General features: G+C 44.9%; 1 protein-coding gene across 1 annotated transcript; it reads left to right on the forward strand.

The window, feature by feature from the left end:
* The first annotated feature begins 1,136 nt into the window (after positions 1-1,136).
* Positions 1,137-6,226, forward strand: LOC147333264 (uncharacterized). The gene is made up of 5 exons (XM_086290331.1): positions 1,137-1,211; positions 2,295-2,487; positions 2,727-3,083; positions 4,705-4,813; positions 5,923-6,226. The coding sequence occupies exons 2-5, from the start codon at positions 2,415-2,417 to the stop codon at positions 5,933-5,935; spliced, it is 552 nt and encodes a 183-aa protein (XP_086146457.1). The 5' UTR covers positions 1,137-1,211; positions 2,295-2,414; the 3' UTR covers positions 5,936-6,226.
* The last annotated feature ends 10,993 nt before the right edge of the window (positions 6,227-17,219 follow it).

Raw genomic sequence — 17,219 nt, forward strand, 5'->3', positions numbered from 1 at the left:
TCATGCACTTTAGAGGGGGAGAGTGTAACCCAGATCATTGTTTGAGTATGGGATTTCTGATTATTTGTGGTCACTGAACGCACCACTGTGCCGTGTGCATAGCCACTCTCTAGTCCAGCTACAGAGTTTTTCCTTCCGTTCGTCCGATGAGGCGCATGCTGCTCTCGTGCCCTCTACGAGCTGGAAATTCGGGTACAGTAGACATTTGAGTTGCTGTAAATAGTTTTAAAAACCTTTATATGTGAAGCTAATGATTTAATATGTTGTTAGGAAAAAGTCTTGTAGCAGTTACAAACGTGAAGCGGAGCTGAGTCCGACAGCATTCGCCATTACACGAACTCCTCTGGTGAGTTAGCGTGCAGCTCATGTTCGTATGAAATGTTTTGTGCCTTATTATACTGCAGCGAGGTATCAAATCTACCGCTGTCATGTTGTTAAGAAAGAGGCTAAATATTGTATAACGTGTGTTATTGGCTGACTGTTAGCAAGCTAGCCGTTAAGTGAGCCTAGCTAATGTCCTGAAATGGCGGCCGACACGAGGTCAGTTACAGTGTTATTATGTTATGCCTAAGAGAACAGCATTAATAAGCATTGTTAACAGCATTTATGTTCTGTTATATTTTTATTTTGACAAACCTGTATTATTATAATGGTAAGTCTGTTAAATAAGCCATTAGTGACATGGACACTGAGTCAGTGGTACTGAGACTTATGAACATTTCAGTTAATTCTTCTGCACACTTGTGTGTAGGCTGGTTTGTTTGCCCTTTTGGTGCCCTGGATCCTACTGGATGAACTGCCTTGTGGAAGTCCTCATCTGATGACTCTGCCGAACCGTCCTGGCAAATAGATGGTCGTTGCTGCTTGCTGGATGCTATTATTGGATGCTACACCGTTCCAACAGAGCGGTAGGAACAATTCAAAGGGCCCCAACGATGCGCTTTATTTTTCCCTGAGCTCAGGTGATTTTCTTTTGGCCAAAGGACCTTAAAGGATACATATTTGTTTTTATTTATTTATTTTATTTTTCTTATGACACTGAGTGGAAAGACACTACAAAAAAAAGGGGTTTATTATTTAAAATTGTGTCTAATAAATGTGTTTATGTTAAGTAAGTGTGGTGTCCATTGTGTGCAGGAAGCCTTATTGTTCCTGTGGTGGAGCAGCTACTACCAATCTCCTTTACGAAACTAGCTTCTGACAGGATACAGGTATTTGGGATACATTTGATTTCTTGTAACCTATTTTTAGAGAAACTGTGATTCTGGGTTAAACATCGGGGTGAAATTGATGACACTGACACCTAGTGAACTGCCCAAGGTCAACAGTCCTGATTTCCACGCATTAAAGGTTTGGCGTAAGTACAGATTGCGTTACATTTACACAAATGTCCCTTTATGAAAACTAACCACAGATTTCAGCTTCATCAAATATGCAGAAGTACCAAAAGAGAACTAAACAAACTCTGCTGGGTTGTGGTGACAACTGATGTAAATTCAAACAATGTTCCATTTTCACACAAAGTTCTTTCTGTTGACTTTAATTTATCAATAAAATCTGTTTTCTGTTGCTTTTATAGAGCAGCAGGTAATAGGAAGAGTTTGATGCTCTATAAAAAAGCTCTCCATAAAACTAGATAAAACTAATCCCAGGTTTCTCTTCAGCTCTGTAGCCAGGCCGACAAAGAGCCAGAGCTCTGTGGCGTTAAGCATGACTTCATGAACTTCTTCACAAATAAAATCTGAACCACTCGAGGACATTCCCCAAAGCCTCCACTGGCTTTCCTTCTTCCTATACTGGTTTTAAGGTGGTTTTAAGGCAGCGACCATTCCTGTGCTCACACTGGTACAGTAGAACCAGGAGTCCATCACAAATGGTTCAAATGACAGTAAATGTTTTGGCCAGCAGGGGGCGATGTGTGCACATCTCCAGAACAAACACCTTTTTTATTTGGAAGCAGTTGAAAGCTTCAAGGCTTCATCTGGACATCGCTGTTCCCCATCTCAGCGCTTTCTTTCTTTGGGATCCAACACGTGTTGATCACAATGATTGATAATCTGGTATAACAAGTAGTCTTGTTCAGAACGCTGCATTGTCTGTGTCGCTAAAAGTGGCCAGCAGGTGCCGCTGTGGAGCTCGCTGTGTCAGAGTGGAAACCACATCTGTATGATACAGAGGCCAACTCAAAGTCAGCTTTTATCAGGCTTTTTTAGCATAAATATATTTGCACTCATTCTTTTCTGATGTTATACTTATATATATATAAAAGTGTGTTTTTGAATCGCCTTCATCAGCCGTGAGAAGACAGAGGTGTGTGGTCTAAACCACAACTTCTCTACAGCTGAGTGCTGTCTGAGGGAGGAACAGAAGCTGTGGGTCTCCACAGAGGAGCTGTGAGAGATGAAGCAACGGTGATGAAAAGGTGTGAGAACATCAAGCTCTTACTAAGAAGCCTGCTTTTCACCTCTGTCTGCACCTCATGTTGGCGTGAGTAGAAACACAGCTTATTGATTTAATATCGTATTTATCTCATTACACTGAAAACTCCAAAGCTAAGTTGTTTCTGAAATTTCTTTCTCATCGATTTCTTTGGTCGTGAGTGATGACTTAATGTCTGTAAGTCTGGGTGTGATGTTTTTCATGTGGTGAAATGATCTGTGTAAAAGAGAACCTGACCATGGCGCCTTTATTTATGATAATAACTCACAGGTTTGTGTCTCTTGCAGCTGTTTCATCTGGCATGTTTGTTGTGACCCAGAGTCCAGATGTTTCTGTCATGGAGGGAGAGACAGTAAACATCACCTGCTGCTGGGCAGGAACGTTTGAAAGATTCAGAGTGAACTGGCTGAAAAATCAAACAGTCATTAAGAGAGAGGCCAAATTAAATCAATCTCATGGGTCTCTGAAAAAGGAGGCAAAGACCTGCTCACCTTTGAACATTTCAAACATCAGAACAGAGGATTCAGGAACGTACATCTGTAAAGTGACTGTGGAGATTCCATCTTTAACTGAGGCTACAGGAAATGGGACCATCATCACAGTCGGAGAGAAGACGATGAACAACAACAACCACACAGACTCCAGTAAGTGAACAGGTGACCAGCGCGCCTCCAAAATATGTGAATGTCGTCTTTTACAGGTTAAACGCTGTCACACATTTGTTGTAGTGAAACTACGGTGATGATAAAGAACGAAGGAAGAGCTGACACACTGTAACGTGGGTTAGACTCAGTGGTTGAGAGGAGGCGACGCACTCACGACCACACTGGTACTGGAAACTCCACAGTGCTCATCCTTTAATGAACACACTCTTCACCAACGTTACAAAGCTCGGCTGCTGTCTTATCATACATGAGTCGAGCCATAACATTACTCTGAGTTAGGGAGGTAAAGACATGAGGTCCGTCTCAGTGTGAGCATGGACACTGCCTTCTGTGGAGCGTCTCCCACACTCCACAGAGGGCAGTGGTGCACACTTGTGACATCACATTAACTTCAGTTGCGACTGTGCCTTGGGGGTGGGCAGACATCTGTCATCTCTGGCGCCGGTGCCCACATCTCAATTTTAAATACATGTCGACATCGAGGGTTGTGAACGGGCCGTGCTGACTCCAGCTGTTATCTGGCAGAGGTTTGCTGGCTACATGGCTCGGTAGGGCACCTTCTGGGGCGTGGAGGGACCTCGGACCTCAGGTCTCTGGGCCCGAGGGCTCAGGTCACTCTAGCATAACTGGCTGCCAGCAGAGACCGCAGGCTCATCGATGCAGCTTCTGCATCATGGTTGCTCGGTGACTCCCATCCAGAGCTCTCCTCAGCTCCTTTCTAGGTGGTTCTTCTTGGGCTGTCGTTCTCTGGGGGCCAGGTCTCCTCCGTGCCTGCTTCATGACCTGGGGGGCGGGGACTATTAGACACCTACATGGAGGAATCTTACGAACATAAGCGCGCTCACACACACAGGTCACAGACACTCTGTCTTGGTTGGCTGAGCCTCTAAACCAGTGGTGTCAAACTCAAATACACAGTGGGCCAAAATTCAAAACTGGAACAAAGTCGCGGGCTAACATTTATATGAAAAAAAATCTTCCTCCAGATATAAGAATGAATCTTTTCTTATGGACTCAAACAGGTTTTGCTGAAAAACTGAATATGGAACAAGCAAAGCTTAATACTAAACAATATATACATTAGCTGTATGATACCAGTAGGCCAGCTCTGATAGTAATTTGGTATGGCTTCGCAGGCCAAATGTAATTAGGCTGCGGGCCAAATTTGGCCTGCGGGCCAGAGATTGACACCTGTGCTCTATCAGTCCTGCGTGCTGCTCAGTAACATTCAGTATTTATTATTTACTGTTACGTCAGTTGGTCTGTGTTGGTCGTCGCTGTGCTGTTTTCTTTTTTGCTTGTTGTCTTTCTGTGCAGGTGATCAAACAAACTGCTGGTAACGCCCAACCTCTCTTTCGTTCCTGTGCCCGGTGCTGTCCATTCTCATTGTAATAACTCAACTAGAAAAAACCAAAATAAAAATAAATCACAATAATAACAATAAAGATCGAATAAAAAATGACAGTCAAGAAGTCCAGTATAGCAAATGATCCACTTAGGAACTGGAATCTTTTAGGCGTTTTCTTGGCCTTCAGACAATAATTCTGGTTGCTGCAGGGCAACGAATGAAGAGCTGAACTTTGTTTTGTGTGAATTTCAGCTCCTTCATCATCGCCTGTCATCTTCGTCCTGAGGAGTCTGCCCTTCATTCTCCTTGTTCTGATCTTCTGCTGCTTTAGAAACAAGTGGACCACGTCACAGCGTCACAGGTCACTACAACACATCTGAACCAGACTCTGTTACACTTCATGTGTTTTGTGCTTCTTGTAGTTTGTCGGTGTGAGTTGGTGTTTGTTGGCGCGTCGCTTTGGTCCAGACTGAAGTACCAACGATGGGATTTTATATTCATGCTCCTCAGAGGATAACCCCGTCCCTGAGGTTTGGGGGTTTAGTGACGACTACAACTTTTACTACTGATAGCTACGGATTATGTTCCCAATGAGATCGTCTGAAACGTTTCTTCATAGAGAAATGTTTGACTAAATGTCTTGAAGGTACCATCAAACTTTATCATGTTTAAAGCTAATTACTAAAGACAAGACAGATGTTACCAAGGTAACAGGCTAGCTTAAGGTGGCTAACAGTCATATGTTGTATCACTGCAGGGTCTTTACCTTACAATACAGAAAGCACCGTGTCCATCTTTTATACGCTCTGTGGTGAAAAATTTATTTGGTTTAAAATGATTAACGCTAATGTAAAAAAAACAGAAAAAAGCTGCACTGTGTCAGGAGTGATGTGCAGACTCAGGGATGTGCAGAGTGATGCAGACAGCAGCAGGAAAAGACCTTAACAGAAAACGAGTGATTTATTTAGATGGATGCAAAAGTGCAAAAACACAAAATACCGAAGAAAAAACACTGAGACACAAGGACAGCTGCACCAATGCTCTGATGAGGGACAGAGAGAAACACAGCCAGTATACTGAAGGGTGATCAGGGAAGTGGAGACACACGGGAACACAGCTGAACCGATTAAGAGACAAAGGAAGTCAAATTTAAGACACTGCACAAGGAGCACGAGCTCACCAAAGTAAAACAGGAAGCAGCAGGACACAAAGAGCAGGAGTAAACAGTCACGACTGGACTGTGGAAAGGAGGAAACACAGCAGAGGATGGATGAACTAATATGAAGAGTCTATAGAAGGAAGTGACGCACGGGGGCTTTAAAATATGTGTTTGTATTGTTCTGTGTCAGCTGTGGTGAAGTTATTTCAACAGAACATGTTGTCACAGCATCATCAGTTATAATCTTGTAAAATTACAAACGCGTGCATCGCTGTGAACATGCAAAGTGTAACTCGTGTTTCATGTTTCAGCTGCTGGAAGTGAAAGCATGTCTGCCCAGAGAGGAGACCAAGAAGAAGAAGAAGTGAGAGAGGAAAAGTGGAAACACTGTAGAAACTTGTTCAGCGTTTTTGGTTTTAAATTTATGTGATGATCCCAAAAACTCTGCTGATTAAAAATGACTGATTGACTTTTGACTGATTGTCTCATTTAATGAATAAATTAATACTCCTCTGGGTTACCATAGTAACATGACCAGCACAGATGCTGGAGCAGCAGGGATCAGACCAGCGACCTTTCGGTTGTCAGGTGACCTGCTCCCTCCTGAGCCCCACTTCTCATGACCAACGACTCACTTTTCCCTTTCTGTTATTCTCACTGACACTTGAGGATTCATCATGTTTCATCAGGTTTTCTTATCACGTCTCTGTTCTGTGTTGAACAGATTACACAACACTGACACAATGTTGTGGGTCTGTGTAAACAGTGTTTCTGTGATGACTGCAGCTCACTGTCCCGATCGTTCCCTCTGTTACCGTCCTCCCTGTTAAACATGTTAGCATGACCTTTGCTCCAGTTCATCACCAGGTCCCATCATGCTCTGCAGCTCTGTGGGTCTGAAAACACTTTGTAGGTGTTGTTTCCTGAGCTGCTGCTAATTCTGCAGCCACAGGATGTGCCGAGGCTCAAGGAGGGGCAGCCACGTGACCAGCTGAGAGAAAGAAGACATCAAAGACGTGCTGTGGAAGAGCCAGATATGAACAGTGTTGGGTAAGTTACTTTAAAATAGTAACTTAGTTACATCAAGTTACTCGTTACTTTCAAAGTAACTAGTTACGGCAGCCTCGCCTCTGTCAGTGCGCCCCAGGGTGGCTGTGGCTACAATGTAGCTGCCATCACCAGTGTGTGGATGGGTGGATGACTGGTTGTGTAAAGCGCTTTGGGGTCCTTAGGGACGAGTAAAGCACTGTACAAATACAAGCCATTTACCATTTATTTAGGGAAAGTAACTTTGGTTTTACTCAGAATTCTCTTGTTAATGTGTTGCTTCCATAACTTTGCCAGTCTTCTAGCTTGCTTACTTGCCACAGTGCACTGTGCCACCTACCAATAGAAAGAAAAAGATAATGTGCATATTTCCACGAGAGAAACCCCACGCCTGGACCGTCATTGACTGCTGCCATGATTCTAGCCTACGTCACAGCGTCATGTGCGCCTTTTACATCCAACACAAAAACTGCAGTCGTGGTGCTTTCGATTGTACTCAGAACTCTGAAATTCTGCCTTCTGAATAGGAAGATGTAGGAAACACCAGACTGCAGATGAGCTGCATACAGGGCTGGACTGGGACAAATAAATCGGCCCGGGCACTTTGACTAGAGAGCGGCCCACCATTATAGGAAAACTCATAAAGCCTTTGAATGAAAACAAACGCTGTTGTGACAGTGATGTACACAGTTCTGATGGTATATATGCATCAATCTATCAATCGTTTGTTGTAAGACTCAGATAATTATTTTTTAAAAGCTAGACATTTTAAATGAGAATAAGAAAGAAAAGTATTTCTTTGTGCCCCCCTCTCCCTGTTAATGCCCTACCTGCCCCCCTGGCAACACTTTGCTAGACCCGCCCCTGCACAGTTACCAGCTGTCAGCTACCTAAAAAGGATCCTGGTGTTATTTGTCTCTCAGAAACAGTTCAAAACTTCAACTCATTCATGTCACCTAAAAGGTAAACCTGTTTCTCCATCACAGCTCTGATGATTCAGTAAGGACATCTCCTGGTTTCATCTTCATGTTTCCCTCTCACCAGATATACAAACCATATCATGACCAGCAGCTTTACAGCTGTGGCTCCAGCAAACATCAGCTGATACTTGAAATTAATATTAAATCAATTCTAACAACAGCTGATCAAGCTTTAACGTGCTGCTGTTGTTTAGCGCGACATCCGCTGGTTTCCTCTTTCTGGCGCAAAGTGGGCGATAAACAAACGAGAGAGACGATCAGCTGATCACTGATCAGTTTCATGATTGAAGTAGAAACAGGAGAGAGAGGGGGGAGAATGAGAGAAGAAGAGGCAGCTGTGCAGCAAAGACAGAATAAATCCAGCTTTGTGTCTTTTTCATTGTAACTGTCAGGGTCCTGGGACTGGGCGACCCAGGACCCCTGGGCAGTCATGGACCTGTGTTATTGTTGTGTATTTTGGTGTTGCTTCCCCTTCTCTGTGCTTGTGTATATGTGTGTGTGTGTGTGTGGGTGGCTGAGCACTTGTTTATAGGCGGCGTCAGGCCTGGAGGGTGTGGCCCTGCAAGGGGACTGGCCACACCCGAAGCCACACACCTGCTGCTGATCAGGCCTCGTCGGGGGAGCTACTTAAGAGAGTCTTGGAGCTCCCACCGACGCGGGATCATTGCTTGGGACTCCACGTTAGTTACCCAGTTTAGGTTTTGGTCGTGTAGTGTATGCCTGCCATTGTTCAGTGTCCTGACTGCTGCCGCTATTGTTTCCCGCAGGAGGAGCGTGGAAGGCTTAAGGAGCAGCGAGCACCGGGAGTGCAGACACGGGAGCAGAGAGCACTTGGAGGACACGACACGGGAGTCTGGGGAAAAACACGGGGATTTATTGTTGTTTGATATCACCCTCTGTAAATAAACGCACTGCTTGAACTTTGAGCTCCGCGCCTGGGTCCTCCTTCCCCACATCCCGACGGTCTGCCAGCCAGACCGTGACAGTAACTGAATTACGGGACAAACTGTTCCTTTTCACCTCAATAAGAAACGCGTAATATTTTCTCTGAATACCAGACGGGACGGTTGGCAACTCTAATAACTTATGAACAAAATAAAGTTCAACATCAGTAACATAGCACCACCCAGCTGTATAGAAACTCCGTCATGCTAGCTAGTAGCAGTACGAAAAAAGTCAGCATAACGAAAATAAACTCCACCTACACTTGGTTCATATCTGACCCAGAGAGACTGCAGGTCATAACTTCTTACCTGAAGTTCAGTTCACACTTGGACCGGCGGCCGCCTCGGGTCTCTCCTCCTGCTGGCCTCCACCACTTGCTAATGTTACTGAATCTGTGGAAGCTCCGCGATGCCACCACAGGAAGTAACGAGTAACGAGCCTATCTAAATCCCAGTAACGACTAACGCGTTCCTGATTTTGGCATAATAACTAGTTACCGTGCTCGTTACCACAATGATAACGTAGTTACTGTAACGCGTTACTTAATAACACGTTAGTCCCAACACTGGACATGAATAATAACTAATGATTAAACACGTGTATTAACACATAGTGAGTGAAGAAGAAACACCCAGTGCATCATGGGAGTCCCCCAGCAGCCTACTGGGTGGTTGTTACATGTACAAGATTCAAACTTGTAATTTGAACTAAATAATTTCATGTTTCTATGGTGAACATAATTAAATCATGTAGCATCTGCATGAAACTCAGCAACTTCATTTGTTCTTGTTGAGATGACAGGATACAATCTAGTCAGAGTGGTTCGTTGCTGGACTCACAAAGTTCACAAGATCACATAAGAATTCAAATTCAAATTCAAATTTTATTTGTCACACACACACAACCATACACAGTATGACATGGGGGTGAAATGCTTGTAGCTGTACAATGCCCGACCATTAAATGACAGAAGAAAAGTTTTACAATATTTACAATTTACTACAAAAATTTACAAATTAACTTAGAAATTTACAGTAAAGAATGTGCAAATAGCAGAAGAGATTATAAAGATAAGGATTATAAATTATAGGAATTATAGGATTATAGGAAATGTGTGGTGGTGCGTGTGGTGACGTGTGTGAGAGTCCAGTCTTATAGTGACGTGTTTGGGAGAGTCCAGTCCTACACCTGGTTCAGGGCCCGAATAGCCTGGGGGAAGAAGCTCCTCTTCATTCTCTCTGTTTTGGCCTTAAGGGAGCGGAAGCGCTTCCCAGACCTCAACAGTGAGAAGAGTCCATTGTTGGGATGGGAGAGGTCCATCATAATCTTCCTAGCTTTGGACTTGCACCGCTTGGTGTAGATGGGCAGCAGGTCAGGGAGCTCTGATTGAATGATGCGTTCTGCCGAGCGCACCACCCTTTGCAGATCTCGTCTGTCCTGCTTGGTGCTGTTCCCAAACCAGGTGCAGATGTTTGCCGTCAGGACGCTCTCGATGGTGCAGGAGTAGAAGTTCTTGAGCACCTTCAGTGGCAGATGGAAGTCTCTAAGTCTTCTGAGGAAGAAGAGACGCTGACGGGCTTTCTTAACCAGGGTGTTGATGTGACAGGACCATGACAGGTCCTGAGTGATGTGGACACCCAGGTATCGGAAACTGTCCACTCTCTCCACTGGCGTGCCACTGATGATGAGGGGTTTGTAATTCCTCGCCTGCTTTGTAGTGAAGTCCACGATCAGCTCCTTAGTCTTGCTGATGTTTAGGAGGAGGTTATTCTCCTGGCACCAGGTCTCCAGGTTCCTAATCTCCTCCAGGTAGGCCGTCTCGATGTTGTCGGAGATCAGGCCCACAACAGCAGTGTCGTCAGCAAACTTGACAATGGAGGTGGTGTCGGATGTGGCTACACAGTCATAAGTGTACAGTGAGTACAGCAGGGGGCTTAAAACACAGCCCTGAGGCACTCCAGTGCTGAGTGAGATGGAGGGGGAGACTTGTTTCCCACCCTCACTGATTGGGGTCTGTCTGTGAGGAAGTTGAGGATCCACTGACACAGTGATGAGCTGAGTCCTAGATCCGTCAACTTGGTGAAAAGCTTAGAGGGAATTATTGTGTTGAATGCTGAACTGTAGTCCACGAACAGCATCCTAACATAATTCCCTCTGCCAGTGTCCAGGTGACTCAGGGATGTGTGGAGCAGGTGAGATATGGCATCGTCTGTGGAACGATTAGTCCGGTAAGCAAACTGAAGTGAGTCGATGGTGGGAGGAAGTGAAGAAGTGATGTGATCTCTCATCAGTCTTTCAAAACACTTCATCACAATTGAAGTCAGTGCTACTGGACGGTAGTCATTGTGGCAAGCGGGCTGTTGTTTCTTTGGAACAGGGACAATAATGGACCGTTTGAAGCACGTGGGAACCACAGCTTGGGCCAGGGAGAGGTTGAAGATCTCCGTGAACACCGGTGCTAGTTGATCAGCGCAGGCTCTAAGGACCCGGCCAGGGATTGCATCTGGTCCTGCTGCCTTCCTGGTGTTCACCCTCCTGAAGGTGTTCCTCACGGCATGCTCTGTGATGACGAATGCATTTTCTTCACTGGTGCACTCCGAGCGCGCGCAGCCGTTTGTTGTTTTAATTGCTGCGGCGTCGAAGCGAGCATAAAACGTGTTCAGCTCATCAGCCAGTGAAGCATCGGCATTCATCATTGAAGAAGCTGGTCGTTTATAGTCCGTTATAGTCCGCAGTCCTTTCCACAGGCTCCTAGAGTCGCACTGTCGTAGCTGTGACTCTAGTTTTTCCCCGTAGCTCCGCTTTGCCTTTCGGACCGCGCTGCGCACGTTGTAGGACGCAGCCTTGTATAGGTCCATATTACCGGAGACAAGCCCTTCATCGTAGGCAGCGGTGCGTGATCTCAGAGCGTCGCGGATGTTTTTATCCACCCACGGCTTCTGGTTGGGAAACGTTCGGATGATAGTTCTTTCTGCTGTGTCGTCCGCTAGTTTCCGATAAATCCCACAACCGCTTCCGTAAACATGTTGATGTCATCAGAGCTGCGCCGAAACATGTCCCAGTCTGCGTCATCCAGTGCGTCCTGCAGCGTGGCCACCGATTGGTCCGTCCAGCGAGCGACCTCCCTCCTGATTGGTGGTTGCTGCTTTAGCCTTTGTTTGTAAGCAGGTATGAGGAAGATGGCGGAATGGTCCGATTTTCCAAATGCCGGCAGGGGTTGAGCCTTGTAACAGTTCTTGAACGGGGTGTAGCAGTGGTCTAATGTCCTCGTGCCCCGGGTGGGGCAGTTGATGTGCTGGTGAAGGTTGTGAAATGTCCGTTTGAGATTCACTCTGTTAAAATCTCCCATAACAATGAGTGCGGCATCTCGGTGAAGTGTTTGTTGATGTGTGAGAGCCTCATGTAGCTCACATAAGGCAGTGTCCGAGTCCGCGTGAGGCGGAATGTAAACAGTTCAGGCAATGACCGCAGTGAATTCCCGAGGGAGATAGAAAGGGCGACACTTAACGATCAAAAGCTCCAGATTGGGCGAGCAAGAGCGTGTGAGTGGGGAGATGTTTGTGCTGTCGCACCATCTGTTGTTCACCATCAAACACACTCCACCACCTCTTTTCTTCCCCGACTCCATTGTCCTGTCCATGCGGTAAACCGAAAAGAACCCCGTCGGCTGCACGGCGTGGTCTGGTATCGCTGGGTTCAGCCAAGTCTCGGTGAAGCAGAGGAGGTTGCAGTCCCGAATGTCTCTCTGGAACTTGATTCTGGCTCTGAGGTCATCAAGCTTGTTCTCGATGGATTGAACATTGGCTAGCAGGATACTGGGCATGGGTGCGCGGTGTGCGCGAGCCCGTAGCCTGTTCCTGATGCCGGCTCTTTTACCTCGAGGCCGTCGCTTAGGGTCGCGTCCTTTGTTCTCTCTCAGGATCTCCTTTGGCCAGGTTGGGTCCGGAGTTAAACATGGTGAAATGTTCGTGTACTGCAGACCAATAGAAACCAAAATGTCTCTACTGTAGCGGATTTGTGTGTTTTGCATGATGCCCATGCAAGATTATCGCAGATATAGCAAAAAGTGACGAAAAACTGCAAAAAGTGGAGAAGTTAGGGCAGAGCATCCAGCACGGCAGCCGACCTCACCGGCGCCATAAGATGTCAAACTGCAGGAAAATCGCTGGAGTTTTAAGACGCAGACAAGTTCACACCCACACCATGTGTTTGCTGTTTATTGTGGTTTAACCTGTCAAGGACAAAAACATACAGAAAATGCTGCATCAGTCACAGCTTTCCTGGTTGTGTTAAGCCTGGCGTGACAGCTTGGTGGTGTGATGGTTGGTGCTGGTGCCTCACAGCAAGATGGGCCTGGGTTCAAATCCACAGTCTGGCTGGTTTGCAGTGTGTAATTAGAGTTATTGGTGATTCTAAGTTACCCATGAATGTAAGTGCAAATGGTTGTTTGTCTCTATGAAATCATCAACCCCCACATTGGTTCATTAAGCAAGACTAGCACTAATCGCCTTGATTAACAAAGTAGTTGTTCAAACAACAGGATTTCATTGAGTTCTGCTGAAGCTTTTAACTTGTGTTGAATGAATTAAAACTTTCACTCTACATACTTAAATAAATCACTTCAAGTCAATGTAAGTATACTACATTGATCCAAGGTAATCTGATTACATCAAACCACCAAATGCCAAATGTGTTGGTTTGACATGGTTAAAATGGTTTATTGTACTTGGTTAAATCACGTAGAAAAAGGTGCCGTGACCTTTGAACTGGCGCCACATGCAGCTGTGCAGGTTAGCATCATGCTGGTCCACTCTCCCAGCCAGCTGTTGGCGGTAATGCAACACCAACTGCTTTTGTGGAGGATGTTTTATGCGTCACAGAGGAGAGGACATTTACTCAGCAACAAAAGAAATGTTAACTGAGATCAATCTGACAAACGTTGTCTCCACTGATGGGTCAAAGGAGCAGTTACTCGACTAAAAGAGGACAACCCGGACCTGCTATCACATCACTGTGTTATCTGTTCTATGCTCCTCACTCTGAGGGATACAGAGAGGCCATGAATACCGTCGCTCAACTTAACTTTCTCTGCTTCTTCATCTCATCAGCATCACCTGCTTCGTATTTTAGCACAGGTGAGCGACTTACTCCTACACAGCAATGTCAGGTAACTAAGTGCTGGGGCTACGTCCAGTGGTGGTCAAGTTACATGAAAAAAGTAATTAGTTGGTAATTACTGATTACTTCTCCAAAAAAAGTAATCCCATTAATTTACTGATTGCTTATTTTTCAAAAGTAATTAGTTACTTAGTTACTTTTTAAAACCATGGTACACAACCTGAATATGTAATAAAGCAATAAACCTTTCAGCCCAAATCTATTTTATGCATAATCCATCATATAAAACTGAATCAAGCAGGAAGAAAGCACGATCACACTGCTGTCGGGAACTCCACAGCGTATCCTTTACTGCACCTTCGCTCATCAACCATACAAGGTCCGGTTCAACGACTGCTGCTTATCAAACACGGCGCAGTGTTCACACAACCCGTAAGGTTGCAGAAGTTTACTAAAGAGGTAAAACATGTAAAGCCCACAAAGTCACGAGGCCATCTGCTCCTGCAGTTTCTGGAGGATCAGACGAACATTGTTGCTGACATCACACCTCAGTGATTTCCATTTGTGATTATCATGAAAGAACAGCTCTGTGTGTGATAACAGCTGTCCAGAGAAAACTTGACATTTTAAAACAGCATCTTCAGCAGGACGGTGCACGTTTCCCCTCAGGGAAAGAAATCCAGGGTGCTAACATCACCTCACATGCTGCATTTGCACAAAAACTGAGGGAAAACTTTAAGGATCACTTTGATGGCTTCGCTTTGGAAGCTCAGCTCCACCTTTTCATGAAGAATCCCTTTCTGTTGAAGAATATCCCTGCATTCTTACAGGAATGCCTGTAAATGGGTGGATGTAGGTTCTCTGCAAATGGGACTTGTGTATTTCCAAGCTGATATACAGGAGCAATGTGCAGCGTCTGATCCTGCTGCCTTCTGGATGCAGACTGTGCCAAAGACTACGTTTCCAGGACTTACCAAAGTTGCTGTTGCCTTAACCATGTTTTGATCCACATGCAGTCGTGAATCAGTCTTCTCAACTGTTAGCATGATTAAAAACAACTGAGTAATGAACATTTGCATACATGCTTACGAGCTGCATGGACCCCGTTTCACCCAGACTTGACTGACCTCAGTGAGAGGCAGCACTGTGCTTTAAGTTACACTGTGATGAGTTTGTCAAACCTTTTTTCTGCACTTCTTCATTTTCCTGAATGTTGAGGATTTTGTTAGGAGACTCTGTTGCACCATAATGTTCGTTTTTATAGATGTTGCAAAGATTATTGGATAATTTCAGTGTTAAACAGTTTTTGTTTAATATCGGTGGTTGAACTGCACTTTTCTATTCAGCAGGTGATTTAATGGGCAATGAACAAAGAATAATTGATCCGTAGTTACAAGAAAAAATCTGTTAAATGTCGAACTGACTTTTACACTAAAGTGCAAAACTCTGAGCTGTTTGTCTGGAGTCTGCAGCTTCTCTGTGTTAGGTGCGGCTGTGTGCAGACAGGAAAAGGACCCAAGGTGCAGACTCCAGAGACAGATGTAAACTCAAAAACCGTTTTAATGTTAAACTCAAATATAACATAACTGGAAACGATCAAAAAAATAAACTAATACCAGAGGACAGACAGAACACACAGCTTGGTAAACGGTAGATCGCGACACAAACACAGAGAAACACTGGGCTTAAATACACAGAGGGAGCAATCAGGGAATGGGTAACAGGAGGGAAACACAGCTGGGGGAAATCAGGCCAAACGAGACAAGAGGAAGCAAAACCAGACACCTTAACATCAGACATGGACTTTCAAAGTAAAACAGGAAACACATAACACAGACTGAACAAAGACACAGACTCACATGCAGGCACTACAACAAAGGGAACAGAGACGTGGGAACAGGGCAGACACAAACACTGACTGAACACGGGGATATAGGAACTTAGGATACACATAGACGCGAACTAGACAAGGGGATGCAGGTGATAGGGGAGACAGAGCAACTAAAGAAGACAGACCTAAGCCATAAGACAGAACTTAAAGAAACCAAAAACTAGACAGTATAAATAATATCGTAAACTCAAAAACCCTGGGTCGACGACCCAGGCATCCTAACACTCTGCTGCTCTCGTCTAAAACAGCAGCAGCGCCGCCACAGCGCCATCTAGTGGTGGTTTCACCAAAATTAAGTGTCACGTCTTTGCTGTTCTTCGGGTTCAGGGGATCAAACCTGTAAAAGTCCTGTTTCACGATCACCTGGTTTGTTTTTCATCTTTATGGTTAATAGTTATCATAGTTTTTGCTGCACTACATCACAACGTTTCCAAAGATGAGCTTCAGAGAGTCCGCGACAGAAGTTTGTTGATATTATATTTAGAACAATTTCAGCACATTTACTAAGTAAAGTTTTTATAAAGTATTTTTACACTTTGACATAACAAAGCACCGTGCAAAGAAATAAAAGCTCAGAATAATCACAGCAAACGATCATATATGAAAATGCAATTGATCGCAATACAAACTGAGCTTAAACACACAAGACAAGAATGAAAGAACAGAAGGTAAAAAGAAAGAAAGTTATAATCAGTAAGAATTTCAACAGGAAGTCTCGTTAAACAGAAACATTTTCAAGTCCACAGCTTTGGTGCCTGAAACACTCTGAACGCCACAGGCCGTGGAAGCGCAGGCGTGGACGTCAGGCACATTTTATGTTCTGCTCTAACTGTGCTGCTGCTTTTGTTCTCATCGTGCATTCGTCTTAATACATTCTCATAAAACAGAAAGTTTCATTGCATTCAGAATAAAGCGTTATCATTTCAGCACCACGGACAGCGCATCAGCTCCACGCTCTGTGACCACATCAGTCACTCACAGCTTTGACCTCACTGTTAAGCTGAATCACAACCTCCAGCTTTCTTGTTCAGAGCCACGTGAAAGCTGATGTATTTGATTGCAGAGTGAAATATTCTGCTGGGCTTTTTTACACTGTAATCCATGTAGTGCTTTACATAAGCACGAGAATGTTTAAATGAATATATATTTAGGAGAGTATAAAATATTAGCCGGATAAGGGTGGAGTGCCCACTCCGGGTCGGGGATGAGTTCCTGCCCCAAGTGGAGGAGTTCAAGTATCTCGGGGTCTTGTTCGCGAGTGATGGGAGAAGGGAGCCGGAGATCGACAGACGGATTGGGGCTGCAGCTGCAGTAATGCGGACGCTGCACCGGTCCGTCGTGGTGAAGAGGGAGCTGAGTGTAAAAGCGAAGCTCTCAATTTACCGGTCGACCTAGTGTGCAGGAGTTCACCTGATTCGTGATTTCACTCCTTTTGTGTTAAAATATACGTGTGTGGTTAATTATGATTATAAGACTGAAGTTAACCCGCTCGCATTTAAAGCCAGTCATCCACGAGTCTGTCAGTGTCTGTGTTTCTGTCACTCCAGCTGACAAACACCAGCATGTATTCTGGGGTCACTGAAAGGCCAATTATTTTCTTAATCGAGGAACAGAGTGTCAGGAAATT

This window comes from Aulonocara sp. 'chitande type north' Nkhata Bay, linkage group LG4 (assembly GCF_057382095.1).
Source record: "Aulonocara sp. 'chitande type north' Nkhata Bay isolate Kocher_YH1m ecotype deep benthic linkage group LG4, A_spYH_male_GT1.1, whole genome shotgun sequence".
Taxonomy (NCBI): Eukaryota; Metazoa; Chordata; class Actinopteri; order Cichliformes; family Cichlidae; genus Aulonocara; species Aulonocara sp. 'chitande type north' Nkhata Bay.

Coding starts and splice junctions, on each gene's coding strand:
- LOC147333264 (XM_086290331.1), top strand. CDS start 2,415: ATGAAAAGGTGTGAGAACATCAAGCTCTTACTAAGAAGCCTGCTTTTC. Junction 2,488..2,726: donor TGTCTGCACCTCATGTTGGC/GTGAGTAGAAAC, acceptor TGTCTCTTGCAG/CTGTTTCATCTGGCATGTTT. Junction 3,084..4,704: donor CAACAACCACACAGACTCCA/GTAAGTGAACAG, acceptor TGTGAATTTCAG/CTCCTTCATCATCGCCTGTC.